Source organism: Chiloscyllium punctatum, chromosome 26 (genome assembly GCF_047496795.1).
Source record: "Chiloscyllium punctatum isolate Juve2018m chromosome 26, sChiPun1.3, whole genome shotgun sequence".
NCBI classification, from domain to species: Eukaryota; Metazoa; Chordata; class Chondrichthyes; order Orectolobiformes; family Hemiscylliidae; genus Chiloscyllium; species Chiloscyllium punctatum.
Window position 1 is genome coordinate 22,191,012 of NC_092764.1, and position 24,743 is coordinate 22,215,754.

General features: G+C 39.3%; 1 protein-coding gene across 1 annotated transcript; it reads left to right on the plus strand.

Annotated features, from left to right (window-relative positions):
* The first annotated feature begins 380 nt into the window (after positions 1 to 380).
* Positions 381 to 22,349, plus strand: cotl1 (coactosin-like F-actin binding protein 1). The gene is made up of 4 exons (XM_072595934.1): positions 381 to 709; positions 812 to 894; positions 2,541 to 2,698; positions 21,836 to 22,349. The coding sequence occupies exons 1-4, from the start codon at positions 633 to 635 to the stop codon at positions 21,944 to 21,946; spliced, it is 429 nt and encodes a 142-aa protein (XP_072452035.1). The 5' UTR covers positions 381 to 632; the 3' UTR covers positions 21,947 to 22,349.
* Positions 22,350 to 24,743: the final 2,394 nt, after the last annotated feature.

Here is a 24,743-nt window from a genome sequence, read left to right on the forward strand (position 1 = left end):
TGATGATTGGAGTAAACTAATGAACAGTTTGAAGAGGCTGAATGGCCATTCCTTACTATTCAGGTTAAGGCATGTAACTTGCCACTTGGTTGAGGTTGGTATCCATAAAATCCATAACCAAAACTTTTGAAATGGAAATAAAATCCCAGGAAATTGGACGGGGTGGGGTGGCGTGGGGTGTGGGATTCAGTTGGGTTACCACCCTACACCCTTAGCATTTGACTTAAGCGGTAGGTTCCTGGCCAAACCTGCATTCTCCCTTCTGAATTCCAACAGGGGGAGACAACCATGCTCAGCGGCCACTCAGATCAGAATTAAGGAGGCAAAGTGAGTTGATCATGACAGACGGAAATACGACATCACCAACGCCCAAAGCCGGTAAAAAGGGGTTGAGATGCATCCGCTAAAGCCGCTTGCATTTATCTGCAACCTCATAGCGGGAGCTTTCTAATCTATGCCTGAGCCGTGTTATCGGATACTGTGGGAGCTGCAGTAAAACGCCAGCAGCAGCAGCGTTCCTGCGAACTACAGCCTTTTTATTATCCTTGCTTTTGCTCTTCTCTTAGTCCATTGATAGTCGGATCAGGGATTTGTTGTACAGAAGTTCGCCAGCTGACTCACCTATCGCTCAAATGGCTACGAAGATAGATAAAGATGCGTGCAGAGAGTCTTATAACCTCGTCCGGGATGATAACAACGATGTCAATTGGTTCGTTTTAACCCAAATCTGCCTCACTGACCTGTAATTATGCAAACTTCATCTTTTTAAAAAAAAATCTAACTGTGTGCATGTGTATCTCTTCCTTTGCAGGGTTATTTTTAAATACGCTGGACACCTTATTGTTCCCGATTCACAAGGCACAAATTACGAGGACTTTAAACTTCATTGCACAAGTAAGATTTAGGGCTTTTTTTTAAAAAAAGAAGCCAGATGTAAACGCCATTTGTTCTCGATTTATTCTTGTTTGGTGTGTGCAGCATCCATCTCGTGGAAGGAAGGAGATAGCTCGCCTGCCTCCGAAAACACTGCAATGTGAGAGATCACTTCGTTATGTGATGCTTTGTAGTCGCAAAGAAAAGAGGGTATAATCTCAGGTTAGCCTGCATCTGGAGAACTGTAGTCCCAACAGAAATGATCATTTCTAATCCACGTCCCCCACCAATGTGCCGATGGTTCAGCTTTTCCGCACTATGTATCCAACGCCAGGTTAACCATTAACCAGGCTGGGCTGGACTGGACTGTCCTCCGGTTTAACATCTCAATGGAAGGGGTGCGCATGTTTCTTAAACCAGGGAGAAAATTAATTGACTAATCTAAAACAACGTTTTAAACAACAGCATTTTAAAAATACCTGAATGATCATTCACTATGCAATATGTGTAATAAACACTGTGTTTTAAAGGGGGCGTTTGAAAAATCATTTATTTAAATACTAAATATTCATCGCTTTTTACTAATTCTTAGAGTAGCCCACTGCTACGACGACAGCCGACTAAAGCTGTTTTTTTAACCTCAGGAAGAAATGTGCGTTAAATTAGCCCCCAGATATGTTTTGTTACCAGTTTAAAGTTTGCGATTAAATTGTAACTTTTTCTTTTAAAAAGGTGTGGCTCTCTACTGGGGAACTGTTCAGCGCCTGCTTTTGGTTCCTTGTTCCTCTAAGCGCTGAAATCAGCTGATCTCCCTCAAATATTTAATTTTTTTTGACTTGAGACATTTTAAAAACCAATTAATTTTTATGGTCCGAATTCCGAAGATTGGAATTTTGTGTTGTAATGCTTTAATTGACCATAAGTGTAAAATAGTTTAGCTGCATTGAACTGCAAACGTTAATCAGGATTTAACTGTTGGGCAACTTCAATTATCTTAGGAAGGAACCATTTTGTTAAAAGAAAATTTGCATTTGAAACTAAGTGATTTGATGTTTGCAAACGTTTACTATTTTAATTTCCATTTTGATCCATTTTCACTTTTTAAAAGATCTATGAAGAGTAGATTTAAGATCATTTTCTATTACTATTGGATAGTTTGAGTTGATTCCAAAGATAGTTGAGATTTTGCTGCTTTTTTTTGTGCTGACCTTCATGTACCCATCACAAATGGGTGTGGGGAGATAGGACTCTGAGCAAGACATGAGTCAGAAGTTGGAGCCCAGTTTCTTTTCCCTTTTGGGGATTGGTACAAATGCTTAATGTCTTGTCATCCTATAAGCATTGCATGTTGGCACACATTCTGCAACGCCTTCAAGAAGTAGCTGTGACAAGTTATCCCTTCACTTTTAAAGACTTCTGCCTTTATCTTGTTATGTGCTTTAAATCTTTTGGTCATTAATGAAAGAATAAGTGTAGAAACAGCTAATGATTTATTAGCAAATACATTCTGCCTCTTTTTTTTTAATTTAAAAAAAATATGCAGCACCTAAAACTCTAAGATAAACTAGAAGCATTCAACATCAATAGAGAGAACAGCCTTGCTGATGCTGAATGATAAGTAATTATACTCCAAATGGAGGTCCTTCTAATTTACTGCCATTCTGCAGGTGACTGTATTTTGTTCGGGTTTCATCGAATCATCACTGGGGATGCCATGAGCAAACGTGCCAAGTTTGCTCTTATCACCTGGATTGGGGATGGTGTTGCTGTGCTGCAGAGAGCCAAAGTCAGCACTGATAAGAGTTTGGTGAAGGAAGTAGTACAGGTATGTCATTAGCATTGGTTGATTTTTCTTTTCAATCTTCTTAAATCCTTTTCAATAGGCTTCTTTGCTGTCCAGTACAACTGCAAGTTAACCACTTATGATGTTTGAACTAATGAAATATGGAGAAGGTATAGAAAATCTGGTATAGATTTGTAGGATGCCTTTGTTGTGCAAAAAAAAATTTGACTGTGCCCTAACATCTGTAGATGCCAAGAGAAGCTTAATTCTTCTGTAGTTGCATTAGGAATGACCCAGTAGAACATAAGGGCTTTTCAATTGCAGCTACATTTCACTCGTCCAAGCTATGTCTTCCTATGTTTCGTGATGACTCATTGAGCTGTGTGTGTGTGTGTGTGTGTATGTATTCTGCTCTTTTTTTTCTAATATCTAACTGGTGTGCAGAATGACCATTAACCAGTTGAACACTTTAATAGTTTGTTAATCTTATTAATTCTAACCAACCAGTTTGCTTTGTTACTTCAAATAAAAGTTGCTATTCAGTAAGCTATTAATATAAATATAGGCAGGGGTGGTGTTTCTCTTGAGGAGAAACTAATACAATACTGTACTGCCTGCCTTTGAAAAATCCTAGCTTAAAATATTAAATCTGCATAAAAGCTTTAGGGCTACAGACCCTGTATTGAAATTTTTAAAAGCATTTTACAATGTGGCTTGTTCTATCAGTGATAGATTTGTTATGATTTAGACTTTCTCCCAACACCAGTAGTATCCACAGAAGAAAGGCAGTTTCCATTAGCAGACAGTCTCTAATGAATCACAACCTGCTCTCCCAAACATCTTTTGTGTGAGATAGCATGCCACGGGAGTAATAATTAACTTTAATTGTAATGTAACCCACTAGGGATTAAATAGAATGTTTATCATGTGGACTACTATATTTGTCTTCACAATTTATTTTTTACAAGTTACATGAATATTTGGAAGCAAGACATATCAAGTAAATAGTAAAAGTGATTTGACCAGTTTTTAATATATATTTACATATATTATTTCTTGCACCATCTAATTATATTAAAAATAACTTGCGGCAATTCTTTAATGGACTTCTGTGCATTAATACACGAGTAATTAATTTGCTCTTTCATATAAGCTCAAAATTTTTAGTGCCTCCTGTTCCACGAATTGGCCACACAGAGGCTAAGTAGGCAGTTTATGGTTAAGCCCAAGAAGGCTCTGAAAAAGTTGTTTAATTTTTACTAGAATTTTGTGCACTTATGTAAATATAAAATGGTAAATAACATTGGTAGCCTACAGCTACACAACAACATGGGAATATGATGTCATGGTGTTTAGAGATTTAGTTCGAAAGGATGTGACCTTTGTTACTAAATATTCCTTGAGTAAAAAGTGATCAGAAAAAATCTGGAGTGAGAAGGAGAGGTGACTATTGATTTTAAGAATAATATTAGTACTGGAGAATGTGGATGCCCTGGAGAGACCAAAGAGAAACCATTTTGTTAAAGTTCATAAACAGTGGAGGTACCAGTATACTAAGTATGCTATTTAGATCAACAAGGAGGGAAGACGTGGAGGGGCAAAAGAAAGGAGTCTTTTTTCCATTTGCCAAATGTCTGCTGGGAAAACCAAAAAAAAAGACAGACTGGGAAAAGAGATATGAAGTATTAGTGAGTTTTGAGAAGATTTGTAGCTCAGATTGAGGTTCAGGATGTAGGTTTGCTCACTGAATTGGAAGGTTTGTTTTCAGGCGTTTCATCACCATACTAGGTAACATCATCAGTGAGCCTCTGGATGAAGCACGGATGGCATGGCCTGCTTTCTGTTTGTGTTTCGGTTCCCTAAATAGAAAGCGGGCCATGCTACCAGTGCTTCATCTGGAGGCTCACTGATAATGTTACCTAGTATGGTGACGAAATGTCTGAAAACAAGCCCTCCAGCTCAGCGAGCAAACCTACATTCAGAATTATGAAATATGCTTGAGCACATTTTCTTGCTTGGTACATGTGTCCTACCCAGGAAAAGGTGATAGTTGTATCATCTGGTTCTGATGAGTGAGGTAATTAGTGTCAGTAGGGGGAGCATTTAGAGGACCGTGATCACAATACCAAAATTTTTAAGTTGGCTTTAGAAAAGATGAGCAATCAAGTGAAAAATCTTAATCGGAAGTGTGCCCATTTTTGTGGGTTGAGAACAGGTCTGTCCTGCGTAAACTCAATATCAAAGATTGGCAGGTGAAACTGTATAACAAAATAATGGCTACAAGAGGAGAAGATTCAGCTATAGTGATAATACATTTCAATGAAGTGACCGGGAGAAAGTATGGCAACTAAAGCCAGAATTATTTGGATATTGAGAGAGAAGCTGAAACAGACAAAAGGTGTGCATGTCATGTCAAATTGGTGAGTGTGTGAAAAACAGGCTGAGTATAAAAAGCTAGTCATGAAGTTGAAAAAGAAATGAGTCAAGTCAGACATGAGAAGATACTGGAAGTTATTACCCACTAATATCCAAAACCTGATGATAGGTATTTAAAAAAGAGTGAGGCTGATTTTAGTGACTGAAAGATGTGGGGTCAGAGAGCATGTCTGAGGTGCTAAATGAATAATTGGTATACATCTTTACCAAGAAAAATGCCACGACATTGTCAAAATCATAATGAAAGAGGAATTAACTGAGACATAGGATAGACTAAAAATTGAGAAGACATTCTTAGAAAGGCAGCTGGTATTTAGACATGAATCAGTTGGACTGGATGGGATGCGTTCCAAGAATCCTGACTAGAGTAAAAGTTGAAGTTTTTTTGAGGTACTGGCCATAACCTTCAGTGCTGCTTGGTTACATAGAATGGCTGGAAAATAACCAATGTTAGATCCTTCAAAAAAGAGTGAAGGAGTAAACACAGCAACTGCAGTAACCTCCTGTGGTTGACTAACCTTTTCTGAAAGGATATGATTAGTTGAGGGAAACCAGCACAGCCTTGTTAAAGGGTGCATCATTTTTTAAAAACTTGATATCTGTTTTGAGACAGCAAATGGTCAATTACACAGTTGACATTTTTCTCCCATCCCTTCCTTGACCTCTGTTCCCATTTCTGGGAAGTCACTTAGAACCTTAAGAGTCCCTACAGTGTGAAGCATGCCATTCAGCCCATCAAGTCCACCCTGACCCTCCGAAGAGCATCCCACCCAGACCTAACTCCCTGCTACCCTACAATCCTAAATTTCCCATGACTAACTCACCTAGCCTGCACACTGCCATGGACACTTGGCAATTTTAGCATGGCCAATCCACCTAACCTGTGCATCTTTGGGCTGTGGGAGGAAACCCATGCAGACCTGGAGATGATGTACAAACTCCACACGTGAGGTGCCAGTGTTGGACTGGGGTGGACAAAGTTTAAAAGTCGCACAACACCACGTTATAATCCAAGTTTATTTGGAAGTACTAGCTTTCAGAGTGCTGCTCCTTTGTCTGGTAGCTAGTGGGATGCACAGACTCCACACAGTGGCTTGAAAGCAAAAGCGAACCCAGTTCTTGGTGCTTTGAGGCAGCAGTGCTAGCCACTGAGCCATTGTGCTGCCCCTATGTCCACTACAAATGTGCTGACTCTGTTACCTACGCTACACATCCTCTCACCCTGCTTCCTGTACTGCATTTCATTTTCCCAGTTTCTATGCATCTGTTCTGACAATGCTTCCTTCCACATGGCGGGGAGGAGGTGGGGGGGTGGTGCTCAAATGTTCACTCTTCAAATGAGGATTCCTCACCACTATGGTTGACGGGGCTCCTGACCATCTGTCGTCTCCAACCCATTTACTCCCCACTCCCACGGTCTTCAGCATATATGCCATCTTTAACCCAGTTACTGTCAGTTTTGACAAAAGATCACTGGACTTGAAACGTTAACTCTGCTTTCTCTTCACAGATCCTGCTGAGTTTCTCCAGCAAATCTTTTGTTTTCAGCTCCGTATTGCAACCTGTTCTGGGCAGCCCTCTTTGGAGGGAAACAGTGAAGGTTTCAGGGAGGTTACATATTGAATTTGAAGTTGGGGTTATTGTTCTTTTTTTAGTTACATTTTTGTTTGGACCATTTAGAACCAAATCTGCTTAATAAAACAATAAAAGTAAATTCAGTATGCAACTGTAATCTCTTGCTTCAATCCTTGCCAGGGATTTTGAAGCCATTCTGTCTTTCTGATATTGGAACCACTAAAGTAAACAGCTTTTCTTCAAAAATTTGCTTGATCCTACATGTATGCAATTTGTCTCATTTTTGGAAATGAATTAAGCTAGTTTTATCTGGTTACCCTCTGACACTAATAAAGCAAGGATGATTCTTAAGGGAGAATCGATTGGTTTGGGCTTTGTTACTTTTCCAAGAGATTAAAATATACTTTAATTGATAAAGTCTCCTCAGTTGAAGAAGAGTGAATGTTTGAGGCCCCCACCCCATGTGGAAGGTGGCATTGTCAGAACAGATGCATACAAACTGGAAGAATGGAATGCAGTACAGGAGGCAGGGTGAAAGGATTTGTAGGGCAGGTAAGAGTCAGTTACTTTGTAGTGGGTATAGGGTCAGCACAATGGCTCAGTGGCTTGTTTATCAACTAGGTAAAAACAAGGACTGCAGATGCTGGAAACCAGAGTCTAGATTAGTGGTACTGGAAAAGCACAGCAGGTCAGGCAGCATCTGAGGAGCAGGACTTTTGCCAGAAACGTCGATTTTCCTGCTCCTCTAATACTGCCTGACCTGCTGTGCTTTTCCAGCACCACTCTAATCTAGGCTTGTTTATCAAGTCCAAACTAGAGAGTTTCGTTTCCCTGCTTGTCTCCTGCAGAATTAGGAATTTGGATGTCAGTCAACAAGTGCAAATTGCATACAAGTAAGGGGAATGTGATTTGTATAATCCATAGAATCTCCACAATGTGGAAACCAGGTCATTCAGCTCATCAAATCCACACTCTCTTCCTCCAGAGAGCATCCCATCTGAGCACCCCCCCCCCCCCCCCCCCCCCCCATTCCTGTAACCCTGCATTCCCCATTGCTAATCCACCCAGCCTGCACATCTTTGGACTCTGGAAGGAAACCGGAGCACCTGGAGGAAACCCATGCAGACACCGGGATAACGTGCAAACTCCACACGGTCTTTCCTGTTTGCAGAATGGAAGGGCTAGTTGTTTCAGATGTTCCTGAGGAAATAGTTGTGTAGCATTTCGCATGTTCAATAAGGGCAAGATTTTGGTTTTTTTATGTAGGTGTAAAGGGTCATCTACCCGAGGTAGGTCTCTTCCTTATTTCTGCTCTCCCTTTGTTATGCAGATGACTATGATTTATTGCCTAGAGGGCAATTGAGAGTGAAAAAAGACAGCAGATTTCCTTCCTTAGAGGACGTTAGTGAATTTACAATGATTGACAGCAGTTGCATGAAGGCCATCTGGCTAGATTTTGAATTCCAATTCTTGCTGATTTTAAGTTTCCCCATCTGCCATGGTGGGACTCGAACTAGTGTCCCCAGAACATTTAGGAGTTAAGGTGGCTGTGATTAGCACTGCTGTCTTGCCCACCAGATACCTAGGTTTAATTCCAGCCTTAAGCAACTGTCTGTCTGTGTGGAGTTTGCAAATTCTCCCCATGTCTAGTCGGTTTGCACCAGGTGCTCCAGTTTTCTCCCATAGTCCAAAGATGTGCCGGTTAGGTAGATTGTCTGTGCTAAATTGCCCTGTAATATCAGGGGTGTATAAATTAGGTGAATTAGCCCTGGCAAATAAGAGGATGGGGTCAGGGTAAGGGCCTGTGTCTGGATGGGATGCTATTTGGAAGGCCGGTGCAGACTCAATGGACAGAACAGGCCTTTTTTTTTTATTCACACTTTATGGACTCTATGAATTACTTAACAGCTGACATTACCACTCCAGCACTGTCTCCTTGTTTTAAAGGTCACTCTGAAAAAACTGTTCATACTATTTAAAGTGTCGGTTGGTTAATGAAACTGAAAATCCACCACTAATTTGACATTTTAAATAATTGAGCAAAATGACAGAATGCTTGGAATACTTGGAGCCTTAGAACTGTTACAGTGCATATTATAGTGGTGCGCACTTCCTCTGTATCACTGGTGGATGGGTGCCAATTGTGTGTTGCATTGTCTTGGAAGGTACCAAACATAAATGTTGGAGCTGTACTCTGCAGACAAGTAGCAATGTATAGAACCCCTACGGTGTGGGGAAAAATGCCCTTCGGCCCAAAAAGTCCACACTGACCCTCAGTACCTTGCCCAAACCCATTACCCATTACTCTATCTTTTACCCCCGACTAATGCACCTAACCTACACATCCCTGAACACCATGGGCAATTTAACATGGCCAATTTACCTAACCTGCACATCTTTCGATTGTGGGAAGAAACTGGAGCAGCTGGAGGAAACTGAGACAGACACTGGTAGAATGTGCAAACTCCACACAGACAGTGACCTGAGGCTGGAATCAAACCCCGGTCCTTGGTGCTATGAGGCATAGTGCTAATTACTGAGCCACTGCTGCCTAAGTATTCCATATCCAACTCCTGACTTGTGAAGGTGGGGGGCAGGCATGGGGTGACAGGAGGTGATTTACCCACTGTTGGATAATTCCTAACTTCTGACCTTTTGTAGCCTGAGTGTGTATATGGCCAATCACATTCTGTTTCTGGTCAATGATAACATCTGGGATGTTGATGGTGGAGGATTCGGTGATGGTGATGCTAAGAACATCTAGGTAATGGTTCAATTCTCACAAGTATGGATACAGACGTTAACTGTCATTTATCAGCACAAGTCTGTTGGGATCTTGCTGCAAATGGCCATGGACTGCTTTAATATATGGGGAATGTTTATGAAATTGGACCTTCTGCAATTGTCAGCGACTGTCTGTCTACTTTGGAGCTTTATGAAGGAGGACAGTTAATTGAAGCATTTGGAGATGTTTGGATTCGTGAATATGACTCTGAGGAGAGCTGTTGTGCTAGAAGACCTGGTTCCAACACCATACCTGCCCAACACACATTTTTTTTTTCCCTGCCCCCGCACCGTACATGTAATAACAACCTGTCTGAATTTATTGATTCAACATATCTCACCTTGATGTCACACTCTGTTAAATGCTGCTTTTGATGAAGAGCAGTCACCCTCGTTTCCCTATAGAGGTCAGCTGTTTTGTCCATGCTTGTTCCAAGCCATAACAAGGCCTGGTGTTGAGTAGTGCAGTGGATCCCAAACTAGGAGACAGTGAGCAGATTATACCATTGCAAGTACCACTTGTTAAGTGATGGCTTCTTCCTATCACTTAAATGATTGACTGATGGGGTGGTAATTGGACAAATTGAGTTTGTCCTCCTTTTTGTGCACAGCACTAACCTAGACAATTTTCCACATTTTCAGGGTGATATCAGCGTGATAGCTATACTAGAATAAATTGGCTGGAGGTGCACCCCAGCTTTGGAACACCAGTCCTCTGTTTTGTTGCTGGAATGTTGTCAGGAGTTAGTCTTTGCATTGTCTGTATTCTTTGGCTGTATCTTGGTCTCACATTGATGGCATCAAATGATGGACAGGCATCTGACATGGGGAAAGTGAGATGGCTTTTCTGCCTGAAGGTAAATGCAAATGTTTCAGCAGTGTAATTTGCAGAAGGAAAACTAAAACTAAAGCTATGTCAGCTAAACAACAAAGTATGTAGGGCAATTGTGGCTACACAAAGAAAAATTGTTTAGCTGTGTTAAGAGTAAGAAAACCAAAAATATCATATTGAGGGCTAATGAAAGGTTCTCTAGCAGATACATTATATTCAATAAATGATTTGTACTAATGTTGTTAACTGAAATTAATAAAGTAGATACTCAAATTATTCTGTCCAAGATAATAAACCTTAAAATAGATGAGTGCTGGCCCAGATGAAATGTGCCAAGAGTCCTTAAAGGGAAATTGTAATGCAGGCACTGTATATTTTTAATAGTTTACTGGAGTCAAATTTGTATAACTGCAGTGGCTGGATATTAATTGTTCCATATTTAAAAAGGTACAGCCAGGTAAGCACAGCCTGTTAACTAGACTTCAGAAATGGGTAAGCTTTTGTTTTCAAGCATGTTTTCTGTCGTAATCAGCCCCCGTCCTTGATGAGAGATGGCACCTGGACGTGAAGTTTTGTATTGCAAATGTAATTTTACTTTTATGATTTAAACAATGAGGGCAGTCATGTCAAGTGTATGCCTGGACTTCCAATACATTTTTGACACTCTCTCTTGCAAATATTTGTTCCATGTGAGAATCTTGTGTAATTGGAGAGAATTTACTACAACTGAATGCCCATAGTCAAGGATTTTTGGTTTTGGATTTGTTTTCTGACCAGTTACCAACATGCCCCAGCAAGGGTCTCTGTTTGGGCCTTTCAGTTTGTAACTTTGTTCAAGCCGTAATTAAAAGGTAGTAGACAAAATAGCCCTTCAGTTTGGAAATTGAACAAAGTAGTGTTAGGCATGTCGAACATATTCAAATACAGGAAGCAGTTTACAAATTATTGGGGCTATTACTGTATATACTCATGAAAAAATCAAATTTTTTTTTAGGCTTAAGGTTTGAATTTATGGGGTCGATTATTATATGGATACTATTTTGAGCTGAAATTCATGCTACAGTCCAAAATACCGTATCATTAGCAGAAGTCCAATTGACCTCTAAATGAATAAAGAAAAACACAACAAATTACAGTAAACTGACCTGATGCATCTTAGATGTTTGTGCCACATTGGTGTGAATTGTATATCAAAACACAATAGCATGAAAAAATTAATTTCCTTGAACATTTTATATACAGGATAATACCTTGACTCTCAAATATTTAATGTTGTCTGTGAAGAACTAGAGTCGACAATTACACAAGGTATATAGAAAATTCCAGGTTTTGGGGCCAAAAGTAGAGGGTCAACTTTTACAGGAGATTACTGTATATACTCAAGTAAAAGTTAATTTGTTTGTCAAGTGATGTTTATCTCCAGTAAATATAGTGTTGTGCATGTAGGGAGAACTAAAAATATACTTGCACCTTGGGGAACAGAAGTGAAAGCAGTATTGAAGGAAACACTAAACAAAAGAGCCAAACTCATGAGGTGAGTGATTGCCTTTGGCATCTCTTGGTTGAGTATCGCATCAAGGAACCCGAACAAAGTAGAACTGGGAATAAATTTGACTAATTTGATTTATACTTTTTTGATATAACAAGGTGACTAAATTTGTGCAGAAGAGTTACTTCAACTAGACTGGTTAGGGAGGGTTGAGGGTCACCATTGGGTTATCTGAGGGTCTGTGTTTTTCTCCCAATCCTTCAGAGTGGTTGGCCTGTGGAATGAATTGCAGGCTCAAGTGGTGAATGTTGACTTTTCTGTTTGCAGTGAAGGGTAAATTTGAACTTTCTTAACCAATACAGCAATCCTATTACGAGTCCTAAGTACATTGTCATCATTGTGGTTTCCTAGGATAGTTTGGGTTGCGCCAAATGATTAAGAAGTTAGGTATAGATGAAGGGCTTATGCCTGAAACGTTGATTTGGATGCTGCTTGACCTGCGCTTTTCCAGCAACACATTTTTCAGCTATAGATAATTTGTGACTGGATGTGACTAGCTTTGCTTCTGTCTGGTTACATTGCTCAGTATGGCTAGTGGGTGCCAAATAATACATTGCAATTCTAAAGGAGAATGTTTCATGAACCAATTGGTGTTTTCCTGCTCAATACTTTGGATTCAAATTTAGATTTCTATTTGGAATGTTGTGGCCTATCTAAAAATTCCACAAAGTAGAACAATATTGTATTGGTGCAACAGCTTTTTGTGTAAGCAAGGATTCCAAGATCCTTTACGGGAACGTTGGCTGGATGTCATTCCCTACAAATCTTTAAAACAAAAATGAGATGGCCAGGTTAGAAAAGAAATGCTTAAGCACTTCAAGCAATTGAGCTGGGGTGGAAATCCAGCGCTTGGGACTAGGCACCTGAAGATCTGGCCACCAGTTATGGTGTGATTTTTAAAATTGAGAATGGTCTGGAAGCCATAGTTTGAGTACATGAATCACTAAGGATGTGGGGCTAAAGGCTATGGGAACTGAGGGCTGAGGCTGTGGAGGGATTTAAAATTGAGGATGAGAATTTTTAAAAATCAAGATGTTGATTGTCCAGTCCCTTTGTTTAGGTTAGTGAGTGGAAGAACACGGCTTACTGTGAGTTAAGACACTACTTGGAATTGTATGGAAGGTATAATGTAGGAGACCAGTCAGGGGTGTGTTGGGATAGTTGAATCAAGTATGTTTTGGGCAGAGACAATGAAGCTGGAAATATTATGGAAATCAGTTTTTTATTTCAAGTCATCCATGAGACATGGGCTTTGGCTGGTCCAGCATTTTAATGTCCATCCCGAGTCATCCTTGCCATGATGGTGAACTGTTGTTTTGAACTGCTGCAGTGCAGTTAGTTTAAGTAGACTCAAGAAGCTGTGAAGGAGGGAATTCCAGGATTTTGAACCAATGACTATGGCGGTATGTTGATATATTTCCAAGTCAGGATGGTGAGTGTATCTGCTAGCCATGTCCTTTTTAAATGGAAGTGGTCATGGGTTTGGAAGGCATTGTCTAAGGAGCCTTGCTGAATTACTGTGGTGCATCCTGTAGATGATACACACTGCTGCACAGCCTGTCAGGGTGTGAATGGTAGTTGATTTGTTGCCAATCAACTGGGTTACTTTCTCCCAGATTGTGTCCTGCTTCCTGAGTGGGGAATTTCCATTTTATTCCTAATTTGTGCCTGGTAGATGGTGGACAGATTTACAGGAGTCAGGAGGGAATTTACTTGCTATAGGATTCCTAGCCTCTGACTTGCTCTTGAAGCCACTGTAATTTTCTTTGGTTAGTCTTGTTCAGTTTTTGTTGTCATCAATAATGATCCCTTGGATGTTTAGTTTTGCTGGGCTCCGGTGTTGCCACATTCTGCCCTTGACATCACAGTAGTATTTGGCAATTACGCTTTTTCTTTCCCACTTTTGCCAGCTCTTGTCCATGTTTGAACCAAGGTTGTAATGAGGTCGGGAGCTGAAAGGCCCTGACTGCTCACTGACATTGTTTGGTTCCAGGTCATTGCTAGCAAGTACTGCATTGTTAATCTAACCCCCATCCATCAGTTTACTGAGAGAAAGAGAGAGAGCAGACTGATGGGACAGAAATTGGTGGGGTTAAATGGGTCCAGCATTTTGTGTATAGGGCAGAATCTGGGCAATCTTGCACATTAAGGTAGATGCCAGCATTGTAGCTCTATTGGAACACTTGGCCGGGGGCTAGCAAGTTCTGGAGTGCAAGTCTCCAGTCTTATTTCTGGAATACAATAGATTGTGTATTCTTTGTAATTTCAATGCCTTCAGTTTTTTTCTGATTATTTTGGAGTGAATCAAATTGGCTGAAGACTGGCACCTATGATGCTGGCACCCTTGGAAGAAGCAGAGTTGTATCAAATATCTGGCATTTCCAGCTGAAGATCGTTGCACATACTTCAGTCTTGTCTTTTCGCACTGATATTCTGGCTCTCCCATCATTGGAGAGAACGATACTTATGGAGTACCTTCCTCTAGTGAGTTACTTGCTGATTCACCCACCATTTGTGACTGCAGAATTAAATCTGATCTATTGGAAGAGAAGAATTAGCTGCTTATGCTGCTTTGGCATGAAAGTCTTTGTGGAGTAGTTTAAATCAGGTTGGCACTCCCTGGTGCAGCTCCTGGCAAGGCATTTTGTACTCTGCTGGATAATAACGCTAGAGTGGACAATATGCTGGGCTATGAGCTTGAAGTCCAGTTGAGTTGCAAGATCTGTTATGAGGTCTGTCCCATTTTAGCACTGTGAAAGTGCAGTAAACCTAGAGTATCCTTGCTGTGAAGACAGGACCTTGTTAACATAACGACTGTGTGGTGGTCACTCCTACCTACCATTACTGCCATAAGCTGATGCACCTGCAGCAGACAGATTTTGGTGAAGGTGAGTACGTACGGATTTGTTTTTACTACTTGGTTCCTTTGGTACCTCCCATGAACATTTTTAAGCAGCTATGACTTGAAGGCAACAGCATGTGGAAGCTCACTTCTAAAGCACATGTAATACAGATTGTGAACAGACTAGAATAATCTTGAACTTTTCCTGGGAAAAGGGATGGAGTCTGTATCAAATAAAAGGGTTTGAGTGGTGCTGAAAATAGTCTTCAGTATTCTTGAGTGGAGGAAATTTATTGCTACTGCAGTGCTAGGTTTCTGATACACTGTAGGACTCTAGAAATGTGGTAAAGTAAAGTTGGTGTCTTGTGTGCACAGATGAAAACCTAATTCTGTGCTTTTGAACGTTGTTCTGGAGGTAGCATTCAATTGAGAAATCGTAGTGATCTAAGGAGAAAATCTTGTGGGATTTTGGAGATGATAGATCAGGAAGAGCAGCCATTGCAAGTGACTTTTTTTTGACTTTTTGGATATGTGAGAATGGATTTACATGAATGCAGTTCAACTGTACAGAAGTGCATCTTGGAGGCAGATGGTGTGATCACCCATTTCAAAGTTTGTAAATTTTGTTTCGAAGCCCAAGGAAGGAATGTTTAGCTTTTGTCACAGCAACATAGAATGGAATTTGTGACTGAGAGCTGATTCTGTACTGTTAGTTGAGGAAACCAGATTGCAATGAATCAAAGATGTAGTTCTGGGAAAGTTGGCAATGGATTTGGAAGCCAGTAATTCTGAAGGATATCATTATGGCCAAGGAGGCATTAATCATCTGTCAGTGAGAGGGTGTTTTTGCAGCATGACTGGTTAACATGGGCAATTTCTATTGTTAATATGAAAATAGTGCTATGTGATTTTAAAATAAGGACAGAGCTTAAAATGAGGACTAAAGTGTGGCTGGAAGCAGGGGGCAAGAGTGAGAGTTTGTTCTGAGCACTTTTTAACAGCAGTTCTGTGGTGGGAGGTATCCATTCAAAATGAATATTTTGGCCCCCTCAAGATTGGGGTAGCTGCTGTCATGGCATGGTTCATGAAGAGTCTGGAGGCTTATAGTAAGGATATGACCTTGAGAATGCAGATGTAGAAATGAGACATATAAAGAAGTGAGCATTGGATAATATTTTTGGAAGCAGTGTCATATTAGAGGAAACTAAGAACTGAGGAAAACTGGGGGGATATTGATGCATGTATGTAAATGCACAACTTGACTGAATAAGGTTGGTGAGCTACAATTATAAATGATCAAGTGGGACTATGATGTAATAGTAGTGACTGTAACGTCGTTTTAAAATGGAACACTGGACATCAAATAGTCATCAATTCAAGTGATCAGAAAAGACTGGAGGGAAAAGTGGGGGTCGGTTAGTATTACTTGTTAAGGAAGAGTTTTTTATTTGAAATAGGAAAGGAAGATCCATTTGGTTAGATTAAGGATTTCCAAGAACATGCCATGATGACTCTAATGCAGGGAATTCATAATCTTCCAAATTCAAAGTATGCCAATATAATTCCCAATGTAATTGTGTTCAGAGATGTTGTTACACATCTGGAGCAAGTGGGAATTGAATTAGGACTTCTGGATCAGAGCTGGAACACTACCACTGCACCACAACCGCATCCCCCTCCAAGTTTGCCTCAGCTATACTGGTGCTATTGGACTTAAATGGAAGGGTGAGGTCTCTGAAATGTGGGAAGACTTTTGTGACTAGAGCACTGAGAACATCTAAGAGGGATTGCAGGATCTGGTCCTAGGAACAGTGGGCCAAGTGTATGTTGGACAGCCCTTGAGTAAAAGTCATCCTGGTATCATTAGGGTTGGATTAGCAATACAGATAACAAGTAACAATCTAAAATAGAATCCATCAATTGAGATGTTGCAGGGGTGTTGGGGAGGGCAAGTGGGCAATGAGTGGGAAGAAGGTTGAACCAGGGTAAAGTGGAACCAAAGATTAATAGGAAACTGAACAATGAGATGTTTAAGGTAGGTTCCAACATGTTGGGAAATCGGATGTTTCTTGGTTTTTGTAAGAGATAAAATGCAAAATGTGCATCATGCACATTTGGTGAATTGAAGTGAGAATTTGGTTGAATACAATAGATTGAGTTGGAGATGAGCAGAAAAATATCTCTGGCAGAATGAAAATAGAAGTGCAGTTAACATGAAGGTGAAGCAAAAATATTGTCATGCAAACAGTCAGTGGGTATTAATAGCTGGTAAAGGGCTTGATAAAGGTGCAGGGAAAAGCTAGAAGACAAATAAATTAAGGAAGCAGAAACTAACACAACATCCATGGAAGTGGAGCTGATGGAACAGGCTGAATAGGTTTTTTTTTAAAAAACCACATTAACATGGACGAGGTGGCACTGATAAAGGATTTATGGAAAAGTTGGCTGTATTTATTGCAAATGGATTTCCTCTGGATGGCTGTATCCCAGATTGCTGAAGGAATTTGGAGTTGAGATTGCGGGCGGACTTGCCATAATCTTTCAAACTTTCCTGAGTATTGGGGCAGTACTTTGAAGAGTGGATGAGAAGCAGTGGTGTACTGCTTCCATTACTGGCCAGGTAAGACAGACCCAGGCTCATGCATGCTGTGCGACTGTGGCTTTCACCTATTCCATGATGGAATTAAAATCCCATGTATAAGTATGGAATTTCAAAGAAATTTAGTTTAATGGAGCCCATGAATCCATTGTTAATTTTGTCACTTAAAGGAAAATCTGGGTCATTAATGTATTTTGATGGAAGAACTGTTTACCAGGTCTGGCCTGTGTGTATCTCCAGAATGACAGCCGTATGATTGATTGATTTTTATAATGTCTGAAATGGCTTCAAAAGCTATTCTGTCAGTCATGTATGAAAGGATCAGGATCCCTTGGTGGGTTGGTTTTGCTCTCGTGCTTAAACCTTTGTCTCCTGTTCAATCATTTTACCTGTTGCAGGTAGATGTTGAATCTAGAGGGATAAAGACATCAATCTACAAGACCTTTTTTTTTGTACCTTTAAATTTAAACAGATTTTATTAAAACTATTTAATCTATCTTCCTGCTCTGAAATCTGCATGTATGTGGACTTTGAACATGAAAGATTTTTGAAATTTTAGACTGGGTTCTGTACAATTTTAAAAAAAATCTTCAAGGAAATGTTTTATAGTCACAACTTTCCAAGTTGACACTGACCTATTGTTTTAAAGAAAAAATGAGATGTGGTGAATTGAGGGAGCCAGTCTACTCCTTGCCTGATTGTAACCAGATGCATTTGTTTTCTGTTGCTCTGTCTGCTATTCTCAACTTTTTTTTTTATTCAGTTCCACTCATGCACTCTATACAGTACTTGATATCCAAGTTAGATACGTGGAACTCCAAAAAGCTGCTCTTTGTTTTGTTTCTACTTGGTAATGTAAGTTGCTATGGGTGGTAAATCTGAGATTGTTTGAACTTCCCTTCACAATCCTACACCAGCCAGGCAAATATAGAGGGGTCAGGGTCTGATACGAAAGTGTGCTTCTGAAAGGCAAGTTTCATATAGCTGTGGACAAATGATGCCAATTTAAACTAGGGAAGTGATGAATTGGGATATTGACTAATTGGCTTCAACCTAGAAGAGGGCTCCAGGGGTGTTGGAGTAGATTTCACAAAAATTGTGCCGAATGTAGCAGCAAGAAAGAATGATACACAGGTCTTGGGTTGTGGATATTTTAAATCAACCTGTGCAGAGATGTTATTACACCCCTTTTGGAAAATGAGATTGAACCCAGGCCTCCTGGTTCTGCATTATGGGACCCCTTGGATCTTGGATTGTATACTCTAATGAATTCAGCAGAAATAGAAGATAAGTCTGCTCAAGATAGTAGTGCAGCTACACCATGACAAGAATTATATATTTCAATGTGTTTCAGAAATACTATGCATGAAAATAAAAATGATACACCAAAGATAGTTTAGGCTAGGTGTGTTATTTGTGGGAGTGAAAACCTCGCTCTGGAAAGAAGGACTTCTGTTGATCTTCAAATTTGTGCAGTTTGTTAATTAATTTCACTTCACTTTCCACAGAACCAGCAAAAACAACCTCTGACTTGAAAGGTGAAGGGCATGAACATTTTTGATGCTTGTAGGAAATTAATTCCCCAGAGGGAAGGGGTGGAGATTAAAGTGCATGAGAGGTTTTGGGATTTGGAAATAGCCAGAAAAGACACTGTTCACTTAGGAACCTGCATTTTTTTTTGTGTTCCTGAGTACAGCTAATTTTCCTCCTCCACTTCCCCAGTATATTCGCCTCCCTAGTACCTTGCTGTGCTGTTACAATATATTTATGGACTATGCTTTTTTTTTCAAAAGTGCAGACATTGCACATTGTAATTGGTGAACAAATGGCCCACTCAATTTGATCACTACTCAGCAGCCTTAATTTTATACAAATGTCTAATTGATTTAATGATCATGAATTGTGTTGAAATTTCAAACAGTAGCTACCAAATAATATGAAATGGAATGTCGCCCAATGTGATGTGTAAGATGTGCTACAGGCAACTACTTCAGAATGTTTTCAAATCACCCCTTCCAATAATGTTGCTACTGTAATTTAATAGCAGTTAAAAATAATTTTGTCATTCACTTGTAGCTTGGAGAAAACTCTGACATAAACAGCTTGGAAAGAAAATAAATATAGCAAACAATTAAAACTTGTTCCTTGGAAACTAATTATGAGCTGAGGTTTTTGTTGACTAGAGCTTCTGCAAGAAGTAGGATATGTGCGTTTTACAAAAGTACAATTTGTGTTCATTGTGTAGAGTAAATTAACATGAGTATCAGAGCCTCTGCTAGCAAAACGCAACCATTCTGTCACTTACAATGCTGCTTTTGTAACCAATAATAAATGGGTCAAAAAAAAAACGGATGGCCAGAATTTATAAAATACTGAATGAGACTTGATGCTGAACCTGATGTTAGCATTTCTCCGGTTTACTGCTTAGACTACTTTCACCAAATTTGAAATATTCAGGAGTTACCATAACAATAAAGTAATTGGTTGTAAAATTAGAAAACCTTTTGAATTTTCTTTCACCCAGAGCGCGATTTCAGCCTTGGAATTCACTGCCTTTAAAGTGTAGCTGAGGTATGAACCTTCATTGCATTTAGGAAAAAATTTTGTTTGAAAATGTGCATTGCAGTGCTGTGAATTCAACAAGATTATTCGCCTTGAGCTGGGAAATGGGATGAAATTGCATAGGCCCCACATTTTGTCTGAATGGTGATCTCCGTTTATGATTGTAGACAGAATGAGGTGACTCTTGGATATGAGAGGTCATACACTAAATATTTAGTAACATTGTACCATTCATTGTTTTCCTATAAACATTTTAGCGGCATAGTGGCTCAGTGATTAGCACTGCTGCCTCATGGTGCCAGGTACCCAGGTTTGATTCTAGCCTTGGGTGACTGTGTGTGGAGTTTGCACATTCTCCTGTGTCTGCGTGGGTTTCGTCTGGGTGCTCCAGTTTCTTCCCATATTCCAAAGATGTGCAGGTCAGATGAATTGGCCATTTTAAATTGCCCATAGTGTTAGGTGCATTAATCAGAGGGAAATAGGTCTGGGTGGGTTACTCTTTGGAGGGTCAGTGTGGATTTGTTGAGGCGAAGGGCCTGTTTCCATGCTGTAGGGAATCTAATCTAATCATTTTAACTTCAGTTCACTGACCTCTATGTAACTGTTCCTTATGTATATTTTAAAGTATTTTGTCAATATAACAAAGTACTTTATGTATGCATTGTATTAAGTCAATGAATAATTGATCAGGCCTTGTATAGAACAGATTGGTATACTTGTGATATCCCACTGGATGAACATTAGTCAACAATAATACATTAAGCCTTTCAGCCTAACATTTAAAATTACTGGAGTGTGGTTTATACAAATCATTAATTTCCAAAAAGCAAGTTATTACTTTATTCCAGTTTTGGAGGTAAAATGCTTTTGAGGTTCAATATCATAGATACCCCTTGGCTCATAAGTTGCTTTTTCTCCCAATGCTATTTTAACAATTCATTTTATTCATGCATTGTTAATTTCTATGAATATTCTAAACTGGAATTGTTTGGCATCATTTTGCTACTTGAAATATTTTTCCAAGTTCTACTTAATTTGCTATGCTAATGGATTTTATACAGGTGGTGTGAATTGTATAATCATTTTATTAACCTAAACCATCTCAATGTAAATCTTGATCTGTGTATATTATTGGGCTTTGGGCTGTTCTGTGTCAATTCCATTTAAGTGTGGTTTTGAAAATTTGATTTTTTTTTTAAAAATGTGGTAGCAGAAATAGAAATGGAAATTGGTTGGTTGAAAGACCTCAATGTTTTTGAGGGATCTGTAGTAGAGAGTTGTATGTGGGAGAAGGGGAAATTGTATTGCAACATCTCTGCAAGGAAGGAGCCACTCATACCCTTTCGGAAGAAATAAACCAGATATGGACAACAGTTCCTATACATGAATGGACTGTGGTACAAAATATTACATGCATGTACATTTGAATGCTTGGTTGAATTTAATTGTGTGGAAATCCATACCTATGTGGATTTGTTCAGAATTAATATACCAACATTTATTTTTAAGTTTTTGTTTTGAAATGGAGTTCAAGTTGACTGAATACAAGATTGTCACTAGTGTGCAATAGGCTTGATATGGAACCAAAATATACATAAGTCTTTTGACTGTTGTTAATTTTCTGTAATTGTCCTGATTTTCCTGATTTTTTTTTTTCAAATTTCTTTTACAAATGAGTAGTTGCTCAGATAATGAGATGCATTTCAGCTTTTATTTTGCTTGTGGGATTTGAATTCAATGCGTATTTTAGCTCTAAAAATCTAATTAAGAAAACATTTTCACCTTTTTTAATTTTCCAAGGTCTTGAGCCATTGAGGTCATTTATCTCTCTCTGGCCCAGACTTTTTTGACAGTTTTTTTTTCTCTCCAGAATTGAACACTGGGTATAATGTGCACTTGGTTTGAAATGCTTTGACGCTGGAAAACTTGGGGGAGTCAACTGTATATCAGGTGTATAAGTCATTGTGAAATCTTTTCGTTTCATTTTTTTTATCTTGTAGAATTTCGCTAAGGAGTTTGTCATCTGTGACCAACAAGAATTGGCTGAGGAATACATCAAACAGGAACTAGAGAAAACTGGAGGAGCCAATTATGATGCACAACTTGAATGAAGTGTATAAGCAACCTTCTACCTGCTGCTTGGCTATAAGGATGTGGGAAAAAATTGGATGGCTATATAGTTGCACCTCTACCCACATCAACCCCCAAGGGACATTGTAGTCATTCAGCATTGTGAATGCCCTCTTAAATTTAGTTTGGAGGTGCATGTAAGAGTCCACCGGCACAGTCAAAAGCTTTTCATCAATTTATTTGTTTGTTTTTTTTGTTTCAAATTGTGGTTGACACAATTAATTTTTCTTCCCAAATGGTCCTAGGAGGAGATTACTTATTTTGTTTCAATTTTTATATGCAAGTTTGCCAAGGCTCCTTGTTGTGGAAAGATGTCTATTGGAGGAGGGTTGGGGGTAATAGATGGTGGTGATGCATTCTAAATAAATTTTTTCAAAAACAAAACGTGTTTTTACTTTAATAAAGCAACTTTTAATGAGCCTAGAGCTACAATCTATTAATCTTAATTGTGCTTACGAGATGTGGTAGCAGCACTTTAGCTAGCCAATGGTTGCTGTGGCAACTGTAACTTGATGGTAGGATTGCGTGTTTTTTTTTCTAGTGTCCCCTGGATGGTAACTGCCTCAATCCATTTTAAATGATGAAATCCCATTTTGCTCCTGCCTCATGATGAAAGAATTTCGTACCACGGGTTGTTCTATTCAGTAACCTTGCTGAGTGAACTGGTAAAATTCCAAGGATTAAAATTCTACCCACAAATATGCAGAAGTTAATTAAAGGTTTCCAGCAATGGCTATTTGTCGTATCTGTTGGCTATAAACAATATGCATTCAAGATGGCATTTTGTGTTCATAACTCTGTGCATTTAAGCCATTTTTTGTTGTTTTGGTGCATTTATGATTTTGGTTTGGCGGATGCCCAGTGAGTGGTTTTGCACACTTGGCTTGAACCAACTTTTGCAATCCTTGTTTCTTGCTTGTTTAATACCATTTTGATGTAACACTTAACAAATAACATTCTCTGTTTAAAACACAAGTTGTACAGTGACTTGGGGCGATTAACCTTTTATTTTCTTCTAAACTTACATATACTAGCTCTTTGGCAAAACCTGTGCTAACGCAGGTGCATGCTAGTGGCTCTTTACTCCTCTTCCCTCATTGAATCATACAATGGAATGGTCACAGCCATCTTGGATGCAATAAGACTCAAGGAGGTCAAAGTCCTCTTGAGTTTACCACATTCAGATAATGGTACCTTGCAGTGCTAGCAGCCTTTTTTTTAATATAGCATCATTTAATATGAAATGTCCAAAGTATTTCAGGAACTTTATTGAACAAAATGTGACACAGACCATGAAACAAGATAGACTAAGAAAGTCTGAGGAGCGGGGCAATTTGAGTTTAAAACTTGGGCAGCTGCATAAACAGTCATCAATGGTGAATAGTACTAAATGGAGGCTGCTCAAGAGGCTGAAATTAAAGTACTTGCAGTTTTGTAGGGGTGGGGAAGGTTAGCAATAGGACAAGGATCAGGCACAATAGAGACTTGAAAATATTTAAAATTGAGACTTCACAAACTGATATTCTGTTTTGGTCAGTGAGCACAAGGCAATGGATAAACCAGGAGTTGGTAAGAGTTAGGATCAGTACAGTGGAGCTTCAGATGGGCTTGTGTTTATGGAGCTGGGATGGGGTGGGTTTGCAAATGGGGAAATATGGTTAGGGGAATGTTGGAATAGCAACCAAAGGTGCAGCTAAGGCATATACCAGTGTTCAATGCAGCCCCTAACCAGACCAGAGTTTCTGTAAGTGTTGGAGATTAATCTGTCCTCTTGCCCTCCAGCCAAAGCAGCATTACCACTGGCAGGTGTATATGAAGAAAATTGCACTGGATTGAGATGAGCCACTTTGACCAGTCAATTCAGGTTGGTGCAATTGATCAGCTGATGCAGTAAAAGAGAGGTCAAGGCTCAGCTGCACTTAATAAGCAAATTATTTGGTTCATAACAAGAATGGGTTTGATGTTTTGGTTATCAGGCTTTATGTAAGCAGTGGTGAGATCATAGCCAAGTTGTCAACAGTTATTCGTTGCATTTGTCTCTCTATATCACATTGCAGTTCCTACTCCTGGAAAAGTACCAGACGATTCACCATTCTTGAAGCTTTGCTGAATGATATTGATTTTTAATAAGCAGTGCTACAAATGGTGATGCAAGTTAAAATAGCATGCTTGTGACTTTTTGCCCCATTTTGGGCTTGTTGAGAATTGTAAATTTTTTTTACAGATTCCTGAAACTCTCTTCTCTCCTGTAGCACTTCTCACTAATCCAGCTGATGCATGTCTAATGGAATATTGGCTGAATCTTAAGGACTCCATTTTTAAAGCTGATGGATTTGAGATAGTTTGGTTGCTATCCTATGTTAAGCTAGATTGATTTGATAATATAGAAGGATTAGGTTTTTTGCTTTGTTGATTATCAATGATATTGTTGAAAGAGAACCTGGACTATTTGTAGCCAGTATGTACCAACTGAAAATCAAGTAAAGACTAGCCTTTATGGTCAGAAGCGACTATAAACTTCTCTTGCAACTTGCTGTGACCTGAGATGATAGTGCTAAGACATCTCTCATTTTTCAGCAGTTAGTTCCTATTCTTCTATGTTGAGCAAACGGATACGTGGTTTCTATAAACAAATGATGCAGATAGTTGCCATCCATTAACAATGATGACCCAGAATGTAGCTTAAAGGTGCATTGAATAAAGGTATAAAATGGAATTCTGAGGGCAAGCATGGATTGTTCTGTTGTCTGTTGAGTTTGTACATGTATCAATTGTAGT